Raw genomic sequence first — 18087 nt, 5'->3', positions numbered from 1 at the left:
ACAGTCAGTTAGCAGTTAACCCAAGGCCCAGGTTAGTACATTCTCCTCTTATTTTTTAAAAATGATGAATATTGACTTATCATGAAATGAATTGACAGAAAGGAATGGTAACATATTCCAGTTTGAAGATACGTTTTGGGGATTCCCTGGTGGTCCAGTGGTTAGGACTCTGTGTTCTGACTGCCGAGGGCCCGGGTTCGATCCCTGGTTGGGTAACTAATCCCACAGGCCATGCGGCACGGCCAAAAAACAAGAAAAAAAAAATAAAGATAAGTTTCAAGAAGAACGTAAGCCTATCCTGGGAAACAGAGGTTCTCATCATCTGGGAAAAGGCTTTCTGCTCAGCCTACTGCTTTGACAGAGAGACTTACTGTTGCTTCACAATTTTGACTTGTTTAAAGTTTTATTTTCCAATCTAGGTGGGTTTATTTTCCCTCTTCAAAGAATATGGCCACACATGAAGAATTGGAAGCTGTCAGGTGGAGAATTCATCTCAGTCATATAATTACCGGGCTGAGCAGGTTAGATCAAAGTGAGGGCATTGTTTTGCTATAGGACATTGCTTCAAAGAGCAGTTAAACTGCAAACAATATAAAGGCTTTATTGTCCCCCCATTTAATGTCATTTAAATCATCAAGAATCATTTCCCATAAATGTATGGCAAATAGTGGGATTTTAATTCCTGCTTGCAAAAGTCTGCCTTCAGACCTTCCTGGAAAGCAAAGGAAGTTTTCTATCTGCCACTATACATTCACATTTCCGGGCATGAAAGGCTTAAATTGCCCGAAGTGTAGGTTTTGGTTTTGTTTTTTCAATTATAACCAAATATCTCTGTAAACCTCTTCATGTTTCAGAGAGCCAGTTAAGCAATTTCCCCTTAGATGTGTCTTTGATGTGAAAATAAACATAGGCTGGAGTGAAAGCTGAGGTCTCTCTAAAGGAGCATCTCTCTACATGGTTCATGGTTACTCAGACTAACATTCGACCAGAGAAAAAACACACATCAACACCCTGTATTGAACCTTGATACAGTTGCTATAAGAAAAATATTTCTTCAAAAGTTTCAAAAGAATGATGACATCAATGCCAAAAACATCAAAGGGGCTGTTTGGTGCTTTCAGGTACTTTGCCAAACTACCTTCTAAATGCTGCTTAACATTCCTTTGTAATGGAGTTAAAGATGAGCCTGAAATTGCAGGGACCTCTTAAAAGGTCTGCTCATCTCTCCCGCCTCTGTCTCCAGGTGATAGCATCCAAACCAGTTAACACGTTGCAGACCTGGGTTGTCTAAACATGATTCAGATGGAAGTTTTATGTTCAGGATATTCTTGTGCATCGAGGGGAGAATTGGTGGAGATATCATCTCTGGACCTCCCCTGGGTATGCCGTGTCAAGCTATGTGAAGACAATGGGAACCCTGTTAGAATCCTGCTGTCGTGGAACAGCCGCCCTCATTCTTAATTCATAACGCTCTCCTTTCATAAAGGCTGTGGAAGAGCTGGGTTAATGACCACACGTGGCAAGTTGAAAGAGAAACCAAAATAAATGTGTGCATTTAGCCTCTGCTCAGCTTTTCAATTTTAATCAGTCAAGAAAAATGTGCGTTTACCTTATGAAAACTCTAATTGGAACGTAATTATTGGCTTTATTACATCTTTGTTTTAGTTGGGAATCGTTTGTTGTAAGAGACAGAAGCCCCCTTGAAGTATCATGAGGAAAAAAAAAAGATGTAGGTGTGTATGTTGGGGGGAGATTTATTGGAAGGTTACAGGGGCGTCTCAATTACGGGAAATCTAATTGACTCTCCCAAAGGGCTGGAACCAGGAATTGGAAAGCTTCAGGAATCTCTCTGTGCCTCTGTCTCTCTCCCACTCCTTCCTCCCTCCCCCTCTCTTTCAGCGTGGTTTCTCATCCTGGCTTTACTCTGGGCATCAGTTTCATTCTCCCATCTCTGTAGACTCGCTTTCTCTGTCTCTCATTGTGCATGACTGAGAATGATTCCAGTACAGGCAGCCCTACATCTCTCTCATTTCAAGTGCACAGAGACTGTTGAGAAGGTCTTGTTTCAATTTCTGATTACTAGAAAAGCATTGAAATGGTTCAATTTGAATCAAATGTCCGCCTTGATCCAGTCTGCTTGGGGCTCGGGGAGATGGGATGTCCCGTCATCAGAAGCAAGCCCCACTACCGGATTCTCAGAGAAGTGTGGTTATTTAGCATGGGCAGACATACTGAATAACATGTTCGCGTCAATCTTAATTGTATAGATAATATATGTTCCTATATAGAAAAGTTAGAAAACACAGACATATGAGCAAAGTGGGAAAAACAATCATCATCCTGCCACCAGAAGGTACTTCAGAATCTTGAAGTGTTTCCTTCTAGACATTTTATTTTGCTTTAAATAATCTTTTTGACCTCCTATTTGTTTGGGTTACACTAGAGATGAGTTACAGTGGTCACCAAGATAGACACAGCTCAAGCCTCCCTCTCTAGGGCTTATTGGGAGATAGATAGGGCTTACATGGGAGACAGACTTATCTAGGGCTTTCATGGGAGACAGACTTAAAAATTGGAAGCAAATGAATACAAGTATTAGGAAATTGTAATAAACACTGTAAAGGAAACAATCAGGAGGTTGAGATGGAAGACAGCCATGAGAGCGTATTTTAGGTAGGTGGTCATGGAAAACCTCTGCTGGGGTCACACTGAAGAAAAAGAAGGAGCTAGCTACGATAAGAGTGAGAAGAGGTAGAGGAGGTGGAGAGTTACAGAGCAGTATATGCAGAAGACCTGATGCTGAAATCACCTTTTGTGTTTAGGGGAATTGAAAAAAAATAATATGGCTGGAGCTTAGGTGTGAGAGGACCATCCCTTTTGTTGCTATGAGGAGAACACACTGGGATGGGCGGGGGCTGTGTGGGGAATAGATTGGGGTGGGGAGAGGCAAGATGTAGGGTCAGATTCTCAGAATGGGGTTGAACAATACTTGGTACCTCGCTGTGCATGAAGCAGAGGGAGCGTGAGGAAAAAGGAAGAATGTGGTCGGAGAGAATTAGGCTGGGAAGAATAGGAACCCTTAGTACCTATTTAAGTCGGGTAAGCCCTTTAGGATGAGGGAGAAATGCTGCCACGGAATTAGGAGTGGCTGGGTTTTATACTGGTATTATTTTACAAAAAAGTGGGGACTCTTCAGTACCTGGGTGCAAACCCCAAAATAATGAATCGCAACAATCCTGGGATGGTGTGAGGGCATTCTCTCTGCCACCTGGGTTTTCCTGATACTCACATTGGCCAACGTTTTGGAATAAATCCAATTCCCACCAGCATAAGGAAAGAAGAGCAAGCTCTTAGAACACCGGTGCTTTTCCTATCACTCCAGTACCTCTCGGCTCTGCCCCAGTTCCCAGCAGCTCTGCAGCTGGACAAAGAATTGCTAAGAATCAGCCCTATGGTTTATGAAGCCCTGTGGTATGACTCATGGCCAATGGCAGGGAATCATAGACGTCCCATAAACTGATTCATCTAATGTTCCCAGACCACTGACTGCCCAGTAAGTCAAATCATCCGCCAGTCAGCGAGCTAGTGCTGGACTGGGCTTGTGAGAACACATGAGATGCACAAGTACTCTCTCCTCCACTGACTCCTTGGAATCACATTGAAGTGAAAAACTCACAGACCTGAATCCATTACCAAAGACAATATTAGACAGAAAGTGCTAAAATCATTAAAGCAGGAAGAAAGAACATGAGGGAAAGTAGGAGGGCAAGGCCTCACAGAGGAGATACACTGACCTTAAGCTAGGCCCCTTAGAATGAAAGCTTCCAGACTGGGCCCTACAGCTAAGGAGGAGAGAGAAGCCCCTTGATTAATGGTACTTAATACATTGTACATTCTGCTGAGGAGGACATTTAGAGATTTCCAGAGAATTGCCAACATTTTAGACATAGCATTTTTTGGGGATTTGCTTCGATATATTTTGGGCAAAAAGTGAGTCATGATTAAAGTATTTCATGCACAAAGTGGTTGGGTTTTTCAAGCTTTTATAGAATATTCTGTTCATTTGCTATTAAACACAGAAGGTCCATCTCTGAAAGGTGGCCCCACCAGCCCCTGCTTTATGATGATTGTTTGCAGCTAGTCAGGAAGACCAAGGAGATAGTCATCAGGATAATAACATTGGTTACCACTAAGTGGATCTAGAATGACACTGTTTAAGCTAGTAGACAATATGGCAAAGTACTTCTACCTTGAATTTTCTAATTTAATTTCAACATTCCCCCGTTGTTAGACAACAAGTTTTGTTACACTGTCACTAGCAGTGTAGCAGAATATCATAAAACAATCTTATCATTTGCATATTTGGGAGTGTATTTCCTTGGAAGGGAGAGGGATTCCTTTCCTATCTTTCCAGGCAAAGGCCACTCTCCTCCACAGCTAATCCCATACACACCTCGGCATAGCAACCATCACATTGCACTGTTCCTTTTCGTTTTATTTCCAGACAGACGGGTCCACTCCTTTTTGTTTGTTTTTATCAATTCTCACATTTATTGAACACTATGTTCCAAGACCAAATTTTGCAGGCTTTTTGTGTGCTCTAGCTACTTGGTCCTCACAACAACCCTAAGACATCGACAGCCTCACAGAATATATACTTGGTGCTAAATAAATATCTGTTGAATGAATGAGTAAACAGATGCCACTTTACAGATGAGGAAAGGCTCGTTTTGTTGTCTTCAGTTTGCCTTTGTCTAGCACGTGCTGGCACGTAACAGGACAGCAGGAAGCCTCACACAGGCTCAGACTCAAGTTCTGCCTCTTCTACTGAAAAAGAGCCACCAGTGATGGAGTGCTGCCCTGAGCTGGGAATGCTGCTGGTGCTTTACTTACATGGTTCCTAATCCCCCTAAAACCCCCTCCTACAGGGAGGACGGTGATGGGTTCAAGCTCAGTGAATAGGAGGGGAGTAGCATTCACATCCCAGGTTTACTAGCAGCTCAATTCCATGTTCCTTTGAGATCCCGCAGCTTCCCGTTCACCTTGATAAAACAGGATGTGTAAAATATATGATAGTACTTATATGTGGAATCTAAAAACATGATACAAATGAACTTATTTACAAAACAGAAATAGACTCACAGACATAGAAAACAAACTCATGGTTACCAGAAGGGAAGAGGGGAGGGATAAATTAGGAGTCTGGGATTAACAGATATACACTACTGTATGTAAAATACATAAACAACAAGGACCTACTGTATAGCACAGGGAACTATATTCAATACCTTGTAATAGCCTGTAATGGAAAAGAATCTGAAAAAGAATCTATATATATGTATGTATAACTGAATCCCTTTGTTGTACACCTGAAACTAACACAACGTTGTAAATCAACTACATTTCAATAAAAAAAAAAAAAAAAACGGGATGTCTACCGCTCTGAGAAAGTGTTGCATGGGTTCTCATCCCTCTTCCCTCAGTGAATGTTTTGTGAGTTGATGATAAACTTGGACCATTCTCCAAGGGGAAGGGCTAGAAGTGTGCAAACTGAGAAGATGCTGTAATGAGACGTCCTCACTCTGCCCTGCAATGAGGGGTGTGTTTCTGAGGCAACTTCCATCTCTTCTGGTTACTCCTCTACAAGCAACCGTGAACAATAAGAAGGGGGCAGAGAGGCATTAAAGACGTTTTGAATGTGGGACTCTTTGGCATGTAGTGTCTTTAGAAGGACAGTGTGTTGACTTGTTTTCTCTACAAAGATCCTGAATTTGCAGTGCTCTGGCTTCTATATAAAACTTTATCTTTGGTTTCATTAAAAACATAGCTATTTTATTGACTTAAGTGGTCACATTTCTCAGAGTCCAGACCTTACGGAACAAAGTTATGGGACAAATTTTCCAGATAGATCTAACATGCCTTCCCCGACACCTTCCACCAGAAACATAATAAAATAAAATTTAAAAATAAATCACACTTTATTCTGAAGGAATAAAAACGGAAATTCCTAAAAATCATACAGGAAGTTTGCCCAACTTCATTTCAGCTGCAGTGGTTTCATTCACATGGGACATTGAGTCAAGTTGGGGCTTAGAATTGCACCCCAGGAAGCTCAGCACCACCTGGAATCCTTCACAAAGCTTCACACACACCTTCACGTGTGGTTTACATGGATGACAATGTGGTTTCAGTTCTCAGAGCTTCTCATTCCTTGACTTCAGGGTTCAGAAGAAAGTGATCACTCAAGCAAAACTCTAGTGGAACCATTAAACTGCTTGTGAATTGGATATGAAGATATTTACCACAGCCTTCTTCTTACCATTGTTTTACTGCTCAGTTGTTAGAAGGGTCCAGCTTCTCAAGTACTGAGATCATCCAACAAACTACTATTTGAACACCTGTAATATGCCCAGCATTGTGGTTAGTACTAAAAGGAGCCAGTCAAGTATAAGACACAATGCCCAAGCTCAAAGACCTTAAAATCTAGCTGGGCAAATCTAATTACTATATGGACATAAAACAATACCTCGCAATACAGGGAAGCAGTACGGAGAAGCTCTGAACTCTACAAGGGCTAAATAAGAAGTAGGAGCTTTTTGATGTCTTCAGCAAAAGCCTTATAACCCCACCTAGTTTGTTTGGGGGCAGGAGAGCCAGGGAATTATCACTCTTACCTTCAAGTACTGTGATGAGCTGGAATTTGCTGTTTCAGGATCCCAAACATTTTTACTTCAGGAATCAAATCGAGTCATAAATTATTGGGGGAGTTGATCTCTTTCTCATATTATCTATTCTGAACCCTATCTCTAATCAGCCATGAGTAAAATGGCCAGAGGAAAGCTTACAGATGATGGGACCAAGATATTCCCTGAAGTATCTAAGCAGTGGTAAATTTGGTTCTCGTGTTTATTTCTTTTTGAGAAAGACAGAAATCTTCTTGAGCAAAAAAAATGTGACCTATGGACTGAATTGTTACCTTTGTGTGGCATATTCCCTGTTTCTCAGGCAGCCCAGGAGACAAAGAATGCATTTATTTGTGGAAAGGGATAGGGGGCAGGGAAAGAAACAGAAACCAGAGGATTGTGCAATAATGGCGTTCTTAAATCCCTCCAGGAAGTTTGTGTTTCTAGTCCTTTGGAAGAGTAAAGCACAGCTGTTGAAAAAGGAGAGTTTACCAGGGGACTGCAGCCCTGATGCCACTGTGCATTGGATTTTCCTTGTCCATATGCTTCTCGGCACCTCCATCCGCAGCCCTTGGGGCAGGCAGGCCACTGTGTCTGCGCCCCGCCCTGAGCAGGCCTACCCCTTCCCCCAGTAGAGACCACAGGCCTCAAATAGCATGGAGGTGTTCAAGGAGAAGAGTCAGAACAAGGATGAGAGTAAAAGGAAACAGTCTGCTGGATCTCAGCGAAGGGAAGTACACTGATTCCTGTGTCATATGCAAACCAGACGAGACTTGCTGTGTTGAAATCCTTCCCAAAAGAAGCCCTTTTCTTGGATGGCTAGTGAAAGGGTGATATTGTATGCATAATCTCACAAATTGAACATAATAATTTTGGGGTGCAGGTTTATTGTACAAAACAAAAAGTGCCTCTCAGTCCGTCTAGAAAAAGTATAAATATTGAAATGTAGCACTCACTTGAAGCCTTTACATGCTGCCACGAGCTTAGTCATCTACATTTCTCTCATGCCAGGGATCATTGGACAGGGTATGGTTCAGAACCCTCTCTGCATGCTCAATAAATCTTTTTGAATGACCAAGTGACCCTTTGTCTCTTCCCTTTCTTCTGTTGGAGCCTCGAGAGTGATGTCCTGAGCTTTCACCATCAACCTCCAACCAATGATGTCACCGTCCTCTCCTGCCATCCATCTCTATGAGTCCTGAATGCCCTGACCCTTGCCCTGTACATGCCATACGTCTTCATTCTGTTATCCTTCTATCTTGGCTCTCTGTGTCCACTGTGTTGAGAACAGTGTTGGCATGTGGCAAATTGAAGGCCAAAGGAAAGCAAGCAGTGTGGTTAGTGATTCAGAAGCAGGCCTTTGGAACCAGACCCCGGTTGGCAACCTGCTTCCATATCATTCACTATGCAATCTTAAAGTCAGGAGCTGCAATTTCTTCAAGTAAAAATGAAGATCAGGATACATGTTCAGAGAGCTGTGAGAAGATTAAATGGGACTCTACACAACTCTTGTTTTAAGAGCACCTGTCTTAAATTAAGTATTCAATACATAGTAGTTCTGATGTGAGAGCCTTTGGGGGGCCTTTTGCTTTTGAGGGCCCCTTCTTCCTTATAAAAATTTTTTAAATTATATTTTATGACTGTGTTGACATCAAGATAAATATATTACTATATATATTAAAACATTTCCTCAACCTAAAAGTTCAATTTTTCTTCCATACTAAATTAAATTAAAATATTTTCATGGGCCCCTAAGACTACTGTGGGCCCTGGGCACTGTGCCTACCCAGCCTAATGGGTAAGTCAGCCCTGGTGAGAGATTTGTTCTGCAGATTCTTTCCTCTACCCTTTCAATGTTATTAACTGCTTTCTGGAAATTGTTTGTCCCCTCTGGCTTTCAGGATATACCCTGCCCTTGTACTTCTACCTGCCCCCATCCCATCTTCCCCAGCCACCTGGAAGGTCTACACTGTGGAGCTCCCAACTTCCCTAAACCAGCCGCCATCTTTCTTGATGTAAACCCATGTCTTCATTCCTCTGATTGAGTCTCATTCCCTTAGGACTATTCCTGGCCTGGTAAAGTGGCATTGAATTTTCTGATAAACTATTTCTCACTGAGGTATTCATGATATGACTCTCTGTGTTCTCCCTCTCCTTCTAGAATACAGTATTTCCATTTTGTCACAGAAATTTTCGAGACTCTGTACCACAATTCAAAGCCATATATCCGATGGAGACATTTTAGTCCAGCAAAGAAAATACTTCAAAGCCAAGATTGAACTTTGAGAATCACTGAGATTGTATTGTGCCTCTACTTCTGTGCATTCCTTGGACCTTGGTAACATAACTTTGATTAGAAGCTTCTACAAGGCAGGACATAGACTATCCCCAAAATTCTCTTGGTAAATATCATGCCTGATGAAGTCCTAATGGAATCTCTTTAACCATGGGGATGTCTTCCATACGTCACTGAGGAGGACTTCTGTTTCCCACCTTAAGCCATCCATCCAGCTATGCTTGGTGGTGACTTTACACCATGATACATATACCTAAAAAACAATTCTCACTCCCTCATTGTCTATTATTTTCTGGGTTCAGGCAGGAAAGTGTTCTCAGAGATAATCCTATTTATAAAGGAGGGAACTGTGGTCCATAGAAGAGCAATAACTTCCTGAAATAGCAAAGCAAGTAATGCCAGAATCAGGACTAGATCCTGGGCCAGCCTCCTCAATACCTGCGTGTGGGCACCATTTATTTATCTCTGTCGGGGCCTGGGGTACCATTTACTCCGCAGCACAGGCTCAGCAGTGGGAATCCTTGGTTTGGTGCCTGGCTTTATTGCTTAGTGTTTGTGTGACCTTGAAGAGTTACTCAGTCTCCCAACCTCAATTTTCTCATCGGTAAAAAGGAGGGGAGAGGGTAGAAATAGTATCAACCTTATAGAGTTGTTGTTGCGAGGATTCTTAGAGTTGATCTGTGAGAATTAGATGCGATTATCCACATAAAAAGCTTAGCACGATGGCTAGCACACGAGCCCTCAATAAATGACTTTGTTGTTGTTGTTATTACTATTATTATTACTACTACTACTACTACTACTGCTACCACCACCGCTAATTCTATTACTCCGTCTCCAGCCCTGGTGGCTTAGAGAAAGTCCTGGAGCTGCTTCCCAGAGTATGTACTGAACTGCCCAGGGAGTGGCCTGAGCAGTAGAGAATCTGGCAGAACAGGTTTTTTCAAAGCAGTGGAAAATAAATCAAAGGCAATAACCCAAACCTGGAAAAAGAATGTTTTCCTTTGTTTTTTCTTTACCAGTTGTGGAAAAAACCTTCAAAATGTAACATGCTGAAATAAATCAGCGTGAAATAAATCAGGCCTCTCTTAAGGGAACACGGCTGACCCTCTTTGGTCTGTGCTCTTCCTGACCGCCTGAGGACAGACGGTGACCACTTTCAGTTTGTGCCAAATGCAGTGATGGCTGACAGTGTTCTGTGATGATGTTGGCCTATATCAGTGAATAGACAAGATTAGGAGTCAGGGAAACATGGAGAGACAGCAAAGATGAGGGGAACAAAAGCTTCACAGCCAGGTGCAAAGGGTACCCCTATCCCTTGCTGCAAACTGCGCATCACCAAATGTTAAATCTCATGGGATTTAGTTAGGGCTCTTGATTGAAAGTAACAGAAGCTCAACTCACATTAGCTTAAGCAACAAGGAGCCTTTATTGTAAAGATCCCATAGTGTATCAAGGAAAACAACGAGAGAGGCAGAGCTGGCCTAAGATTGAAATCAGGCCTTCAAATGCTATCAAAATTTGTGTCCTTCCTCTCTGCATCATTACCTCTCTTTCCACAGACTTACTTCCTCTATGGCTGTGGTTGGCTTAATGGAACAACACTTCACAAGTTTTATAAATGACTGTGCAGCTACCCAAAGAGAGCCTGGTCTCACTTTCTCCGATTTCAGAATTCTCATGGAAGGAATGATTGGCCCAGCTTGGGTCAGGTTCCTTTTTCTGATTGCCCATTAGCAATGGTAAAAGGTAAACATTGGTTATACCAGCATGGTACATCGACCGTAACTAGACACACTTGTGAGGGGGCAAACCCACAGGTAATGGATTACTGAAACAGGTATTGAGGAACTACATGACAAGAAGCATATCATTCACACTCAGCCCTAGATTGCATCCCCGCCATTCCCTGATTCCTCATCATGTGACGAGAGATCCAGGATATCTCTGTGCTCACTACCCCCTCCCTCTTCGTGCAAGGCAGACCCTAGCCCTGAACAAGGTGACTCCAGCATCATATAGTGGAAGTGACACAGGCTTTAGAACTATGCAGACCTTGAGTTAAAGCCCAGGTCTACCACTTATACTGGGCAAGTTACTTAGCCTCCCTGAGCCTTGGTTTCCTAATCTATAAAATAACGCATATCTAATGGAGTTGTTGTAAAGACTAAGGAAAATAAAATAACCATATTTAAAGTACTTGGCATATAATAGGTGCTCGGTTACATTAATTTCATTTTCTAATTAGGTTACCTAGAAATCTTCAGGAGGGTGGGGGAGTGATGGTAAGAGAAAAGGGAGGACAGGAGAAGTGATAGAATTTTATATCTGGGAAGTGTCCTTCTGCCTCAGTAATTTGCAATTATCTTGAGCGAACATTAAATAATTGAAGTGGGTCAGCTGCACTGGGAAAGCCACCCTTTGCTAGATATAGCCTCTCACTTTAGAGGCAAAGCAACAAGGATCTCAAGATCAATGGTGCATGTTTTATGTTTCTTATTAATTTACTGGTGTGACTGTATGGTCCTTAAATCTCTCTCTATAATGTCTGAAGTTAATAGAATACAGTCTAATCACTGAGTGAGTGATTGAAGTACTTTAATATTTTGTTGTTACTGTTGCTGTTTAGAGAGATGCTCCTCTTTGAGAAGGTAGTAAGCCATATTTTTTTTATAAACTAAACTTTATTGAGTTCTTACTTCAGTAAGCCCTGTGCTAAACGTTTACATGTCTCATGTCTTCCTATGAGTTAAGTGCTGTTGTCCCCATTTTCCAGGTAAGGAAATTGAGGCTAAGATAAGTCCAGAGCCAGCATCACTTAGCACTCAGTGACAGATTGGAATTTGAGCTCTGCTTAGCCGGTTCCAGAGCCTGAGTTCTTAACCACTATGCGGTACTGCCTCTCTACACCTTGGTTTTGGCTAAGAGATTTAGAGACGGGCCAGATAAAAAATGAATCCCCAGGAAAATCTGTGCTTAGAGTGTCTCATTTGATAAATGATAACCTCATAGCTTCTGCGCACCCACCCAGTATTGCTACAGGGGCTTAAATGCAAAGCTGCAGAATCATAGGAAGAAAAATAGTTAAACAACAGAGAGACTATCTCCTTCGACACGACAACTATTCTGATTACTTACTTAGAGGATAAGAGTGATGATGGGGTTGAATCTGTGAAAAAGAAACTGGAAATTGGGTCCCAGCTTTAGACTCTACAGTGTTTCCCATCTTGGTCAAAATTGTGTTCAGTCCAGTGGCCTGTGGCCGTGTGGGTTATGTGTGCATGCATGTGGAATAGTTTGGCCTGTTCCGGAAAACACCACCACTTTGGTGATTAATCGTAAGCATTATCAATAACTCCCCATGACATGTGAAGGATTCTTCATCCATCGGCCAACGCACCAATCACGGGAACCTCTATGACCTGTCACCCCTCATTGACCTGTTCCTCCAGAAACATTTTGCTCTGTTTGTGCTACTGTAAGTTTCATTATACTCCAAACTGGGCTTCATTTGTGCCTCATCCTGTGTGTAAATGGAAAAAACATTCAAATATTCTGTCTCTTTTGACTAAACGCATATCTGGAAAAATATCTCATGTTCTGTTTTCTTATTCCCCCTCTGTCTTTCAGCTCCAGGGTTCCTTGAAAAGAAAGCAGATAGTTAACCTGTCCCCTGCCAACAGCAAGAGGCCTAATGGCTTTGTCGACAACTCATTCCTTGATATCAAAAGAATCCGTGTTGGGGAAAACCTCACTGCAGGACAAGGGGGCCTCCAAGTAAATAATGGACAAAGTCATATGATGTCAGGGACCTTGCCCATGAGCCAAGCACCCCTGAGAAAGACTGCCACGCTGCCACCCCATACACATTCTCCTGGAAATGGTATGTTCAACATGGGCTTAAAGGAAGTGAAGAAGGAACCGGGAGAGACTCTCTCTTGCAGCAAGCACGTGGATGGTCAAGTGACCCAGGAGAATATTTTTTCTAACAGGTACGGAGATGACCCCGGAGAGCAGCTGATGGATCCCGAGCTGCAGGAACTGTTCAATGAACTGACCAATATATCGGTGCCTCCCATGAGTGACCTTGAGCTGGAGAACATGATCAACGCCACCATAAAGCAGGACGACCCGTTTAACATCGACTTGGGTCAGCAAAGCCAGAGGAGCACTCCCCGGCCGTCCTTGCCCATGGAGAAGACGGTGATCAAAAGTGAATACTCACCCGGCCTGACCCAGGGCCCCTCGGGCTCTCCTCAGTTGAGGCCCTCATCCGCCGGCCCTGCGTTCTCCATGGCCACCTCGGCCCTCTCCGCTTCCTCCCCAATCCCTTCGGTCCCTCAGAGCCAGGCTCAGCCCCAGACGGCCTCAGGAGCAAGCCGGGCCCTGCCGAGCTGGCAGGAAGTATCCCACGCCCAGCAGCTCAAACAGATCGCTGCTAATCGTCAGCAGCACGTCCGGATGCAGCAGCACCAGCCGACCAGCTGGCCAGGTTTGCCCTCTTCGGCGGGGCCCTCCCCAGGTCCGTTTGGGCAGGAGAAAATCCCCAGCCCCTCTTTTGGCCAGCAGCCATTCAGCCCCCAGAGCTCCCCCATGCCGGGGGTCGTGGGCGGCGGCAGCCAGTCGAAGGTCATGGCGAACTACATGTACAAGGCCAGCCCCTCGGCCCAGGGAGGGCCTCTGGACGTGCTCCTGCAGCAGAAGCCTCAGGACCTTAGTCGGAGTTTTATGAACAACCCCCACACAGCCGTGGAGCCCCGGCATGGCAGCACCAAGCCTTTGTTTCATTTTAACTCAGATCAAGCCAACCAGCAGATGCCTTCCGTTTTGCCTCCCCAGAGCAAGCCGCCTCTCCTGCATTATACCCAGCCGCAGCCGCAGCCGAGCTCGATTGCAGCTCAGCAGCAGCAACAGCCGCAGCAACAACAGCCGCCGCAGCAGCCGCAGCCGCAGCCGCAGCCGCAGCCGCAGCCGCAGCCGCAGCCGCAGCCGGCAGCTCAGCCCACCCAGCCTCTCTCGAGCCAGCCTTTGCTGAGGTCACCGTTACCACTTCAGCAGAAGATCCTGCTGCAGAAGATGCAGAATCAGCCCATCACAGGACTGGGGTACCAAGTCTCCCAACAACACAGACAGGTAAGGGCTTTGCTCCTCCCAACGCAGAGTACCCAGACACCATTCAGCTTGGTCCGGTTGCTTTGGTTACCATTATGTTTGCACTGGGACAGAATCAAGACCACAGAGACGGCAATGGTGCTGACAGATGCCTCTGGAGACCTCATGAAGGTTCACTTGAGGCATCTGGAGGCAAGAGCATCTTCCTTGTAGAGCATCACTGTCGTTGGGGTCTGTTGTGATCCGAGGCTCTTGCTTATTAAGAAGGTTGCCTTAGAATCCATGCCTTTAGTGACAAGTCCAGTTGTCAGTTACATTCTGATATGCCCATGCCCGGTGTTTATTTGTTCAGTCAATAAATCAGTCATTACGTCGACATGCATGCCCTGAGTACCTACCGCACGCATGATGTTGTGATTGTGCTGACTATTGAAATAAGGCCAGACATGATATTAAGAGTGTTTAATGACAAATCTCCACCCACACCAACCAACTGAAATGTCTAAACGCCCAACCCATCATAATAGATCCTGCTGTGATTCCATGCTGGTGCATGAGGGTTGAGTATCCACCCTAAATAAGACATGTTCTCTGTCTGCAAGTACAGTCTGGAGAGGCCGACAGCCTTTAAAAACTATCATTTTAATACTGAGTGGAAAAGATAATGATATGGAGTACAAAGCTTGGATATTTACTGAGCAAGGGGAAATCAGGAACGGCTGCCGGAGAAGGTAATGTGTGAATTAAGTGTTAAAGCATGAAATTGTCATGACTACCAACAGAAAAAAAAAATCTGTGGTTACCTTATATCCTGTGGTTAACATAAAGCAGAGGTTTTATCCTGCCCCAAACAGGAATCATATGAAGAGATAGCCCTGTGTCTCCAGAACACACACTGGTAAATCAGTGCCGATCCCCAGGGAACTTGAAAGGAAAAATTCTTCCTGGAATAAGTGAGGGAAGGCAGGCAGGCAGGCAGGCAGGCAGGAAGGCTGAATGTTGCTTTGTGCATGTAATTTGACAGATCTGTGTTAGCGTCCAAGCACAAAGACAGCACGTTACCTGTCAAAACAATGTGTCAGGACAGTATGATGGCCCAGAGCCTAGTTCCAATCACATTCCTAGAGTAGTTTGTATGGCTGCTGCCCAGAAAAGAATGCCACCAGCACCACAGACTGTGGCCAAGCTAACCTTTGCCTTAGATATATGCCAGGAGAAAGCTAGACTCAACTAGGATTCAAGAGCTGTGTCCCAAGTAAACTTTCGGCTCTTAACCACTTACGCAGTGTGTTTTTCTAAATCGTAGATTATGAAGAATGGACTTGGAGTAGAGTCATGTGTATATTACAAAGTTCCATTTTTAGCGTGGGTAATTTGGGGATCGTTTAAAAACAAACAGTATTGTGGAACTACTTTCTAATATTCTGTGTAGCCACTTTGCTGTGGGTGAATCTGGGTTTAAATTCTAACTCTGACATTCTAGCTGTGTGACCTCCAGCGAATCAGTGAGCCTCTCTAAGCCTCAGTTTCCTCACCTGTAAGTGACTATGATAATGTACATCCTAGGATTTTTGGAGAGTAAGTGATATATCTCTCAGGCGGGAGTCTAGAATAAAGTTGGCTATTATTGTGATTATCATGGAAAGGGCCATACATGATATCAGAATATTTTTTAACAAGCATTACTTTTATGTAGGAAGCCCATTGGAGTAAGTCTCACATTTTTTCATAAACAGTACTAGAGGAATAAAAGAGAACTATCTTTAATTCTGTCCAGCAATATGGTGAGTGGGTAGCGATTTACCTTTCCTGGGCCTGGACTTCTGACCATAAAAATGACCATAAATAATGAGATATTAGTAGAAGTTAGCATTTATTGAGTATTTACTCTGTAACTGGCATGACCTCTGCCCCCCCTTGATTGTGGTATCTCATTTTACCCATATAAACTAATTACCATTATTCTCATTTTATAGGTGAGGCAAATGAGGCACAGAGAAGTTAAATGACTTTTCCAAAGTTACACAGATAATAAATAGCAGAGCCAGGATTCTGATGGTCTACTTTGAAGGTTGTACTTTCAGGCTTGAGGCTATACCACTCACAAGAAGGATTTGCTGGGAAATGAATGGCCATTTGTAGATCATTGTGAAATTCTCAAAAGAAATATTTCTTATAATATCGAGCCATATTACATAATCTACACAGTAAATTAAGTTTGGGGAGGATAGAGGAAGTCTCAAATCTCTAATCACCTTCAGAGCTGTTAAAGAAAAGAATCAAAAACTATCTGTGTGACGCTTGACCTTCCTGAGAGTGAGTATTATGAAGCTTAACCAAAATAAGCAATTTACAACAGGAAATATAGCTCTTTGGTACCCCATCAGCCCTTCTTTGGGAGCCTTCCTGCCACCTCCAACATCCTCTGTCTTGTTTCCGGCTCTATTGCTCATATCAACAACTGTCCACCATACTTCTGACCCCTTAGTCCCCATGCCAGCTTCCAGGACCCAAGCACACCAATGGGTGCTAATGACCAAATCCACAAACATCTTCCATTGCCTTGGATATTTTTTTACTTTTCCCAGTGTGTATGACACTTATGATGCCAAGATAATTTTCATCTTTTCAAGAAGGCCCTCAAAAAGTGGTAGAAATGGTGATGACATGTCCAGCTAAAGGCCTCTTCTGTACAGGCAGGCAATGGCTACTCAATCAAAGCCTTCTCCCAACCTTGTCAGTTGGACTTGTATATTGTCCCTTCCGGCTCAACAATTCCATGAAGTATGACTCTGAAGTGTTCTGTGTCTGAGTTGTGAGCAAGTGTATCAGAGCTCTGTAGTCAAATAAGTGTGACCCTCTTGAAAGCATTCACCTTTGAAGGGGTTGGACGCATGCTAATAATGGTGCTATTGTTCAATACAGTTGCAGAGTTTTTCTCTAGGGATTGTCTTCAGAGCTTTTAGCACATTGAGTGGATTGTTATCAATGCAGTAGTATTCATCTTGTCGGGGTTATTTTTGAAAACAGTCAAGCAGAGTAATGCTGCTTTGGGTCAAAAAACAAAGAATAACTATGATGTGATAGAACTGCATTTCAAGTTTGGTTTGTGAACTTTCCCTGAAGGCAATAAAGAAAGTAAATGAGTTGCTTCCCAAGAGGATAATTTTGAGAAGTAATTTTCATTTGGATGTACATATTTCCAGGTTTTTCCATTTTTATTGTCTCATCTGGTATATTGCTAAGTATTCTCAACTCAGAGAGAGTAGTTTTAACTCCCATTCATAGTAGACAGTACAAATCTGTGTTCTCATCTCAGATTAGCCAAATCACTGATACTCATGACCAAAGCCATGGGAGGGAAGGAAATTAAGCAATTCTTAAGTTTATCACCTAATCATCCTGAACGAAAACAGTAGTCATAATTTTTTTTAAGCTTGTCATACTCACTTTATGTCAAACACAGCAAGATTTACTAGTGGGATATGTTAATTGGGACAGTCTAGCCTTGGGAATGGTGGAAATCTTGGTTCTCTGCTGCAAAATGATAGATCGAATTTGTTGATCAGTTGTTTAGAATTTACCCAGTAGACTGTGCAAAGATGGCCTTCTCTTCACCTTTCAGAACTCTGAACCCAGACAGGGCTGCACGCTCAGGCAGAGACTGAAATTGGGGGAATTCATATGTCCCTCTCCCTTTACTGGGTACCTGCCCGCTTCTGCTCTCCTAGATGTGAATGGCACCCGAGAGATAGATGCGGCATAATCGAATTGTTGGAGACATCTTTATTGTTCCATGCCTGGAGTAGTTTTAAATAATCCCTTCTCTGGAGACTGCGAGAACAAATGGTATTTGGTGTTTCACAAAATGTCTTCAGCAACTCTGTCTTGCTAGTGTTTGGGGCTTGGCAAGTGGAAATACCTCCTGGCTATAATTTTCTTCTTTTTCCGATTGGAAGGTTATGGGAGAGGGCAGGAGAGGGATGTAATGCATGC

At 43.3% G+C, this 18087-nt stretch overlaps 1 protein-coding gene across 3 annotated transcripts in view; it reads left to right on the top strand.

Annotated features, from left to right (window-relative positions):
* Positions 1 to 18087, top strand: part of MAML2 (mastermind like transcriptional coactivator 2) — a 371615-nt gene that overhangs the window by 234491 nt on the left and 119037 nt on the right. For all 3 annotated transcript variants that reach the window (XM_057552297.1, XM_057552298.1, XM_007191195.2), the window contains one exon: positions 12610 to 14112. In XM_057552297.1, coding sequence (XP_057408280.1) covers positions 12610 to 14112 — 1503 coding nt within the window. The remainder of the gene's footprint in view (positions 1 to 12609; positions 14113 to 18087) is intronic.

The sequence above is a fragment of the Balaenoptera acutorostrata genome, chromosome 9 (assembly GCF_949987535.1).
Source record: "Balaenoptera acutorostrata chromosome 9, mBalAcu1.1, whole genome shotgun sequence".
Taxonomy (NCBI): Eukaryota; Metazoa; Chordata; class Mammalia; order Artiodactyla; family Balaenopteridae; genus Balaenoptera; species Balaenoptera acutorostrata.
The sequence above is the reverse complement of the archived record's forward strand: the minus strand, read 5'-3'. Positions and strand labels throughout refer to the sequence as shown.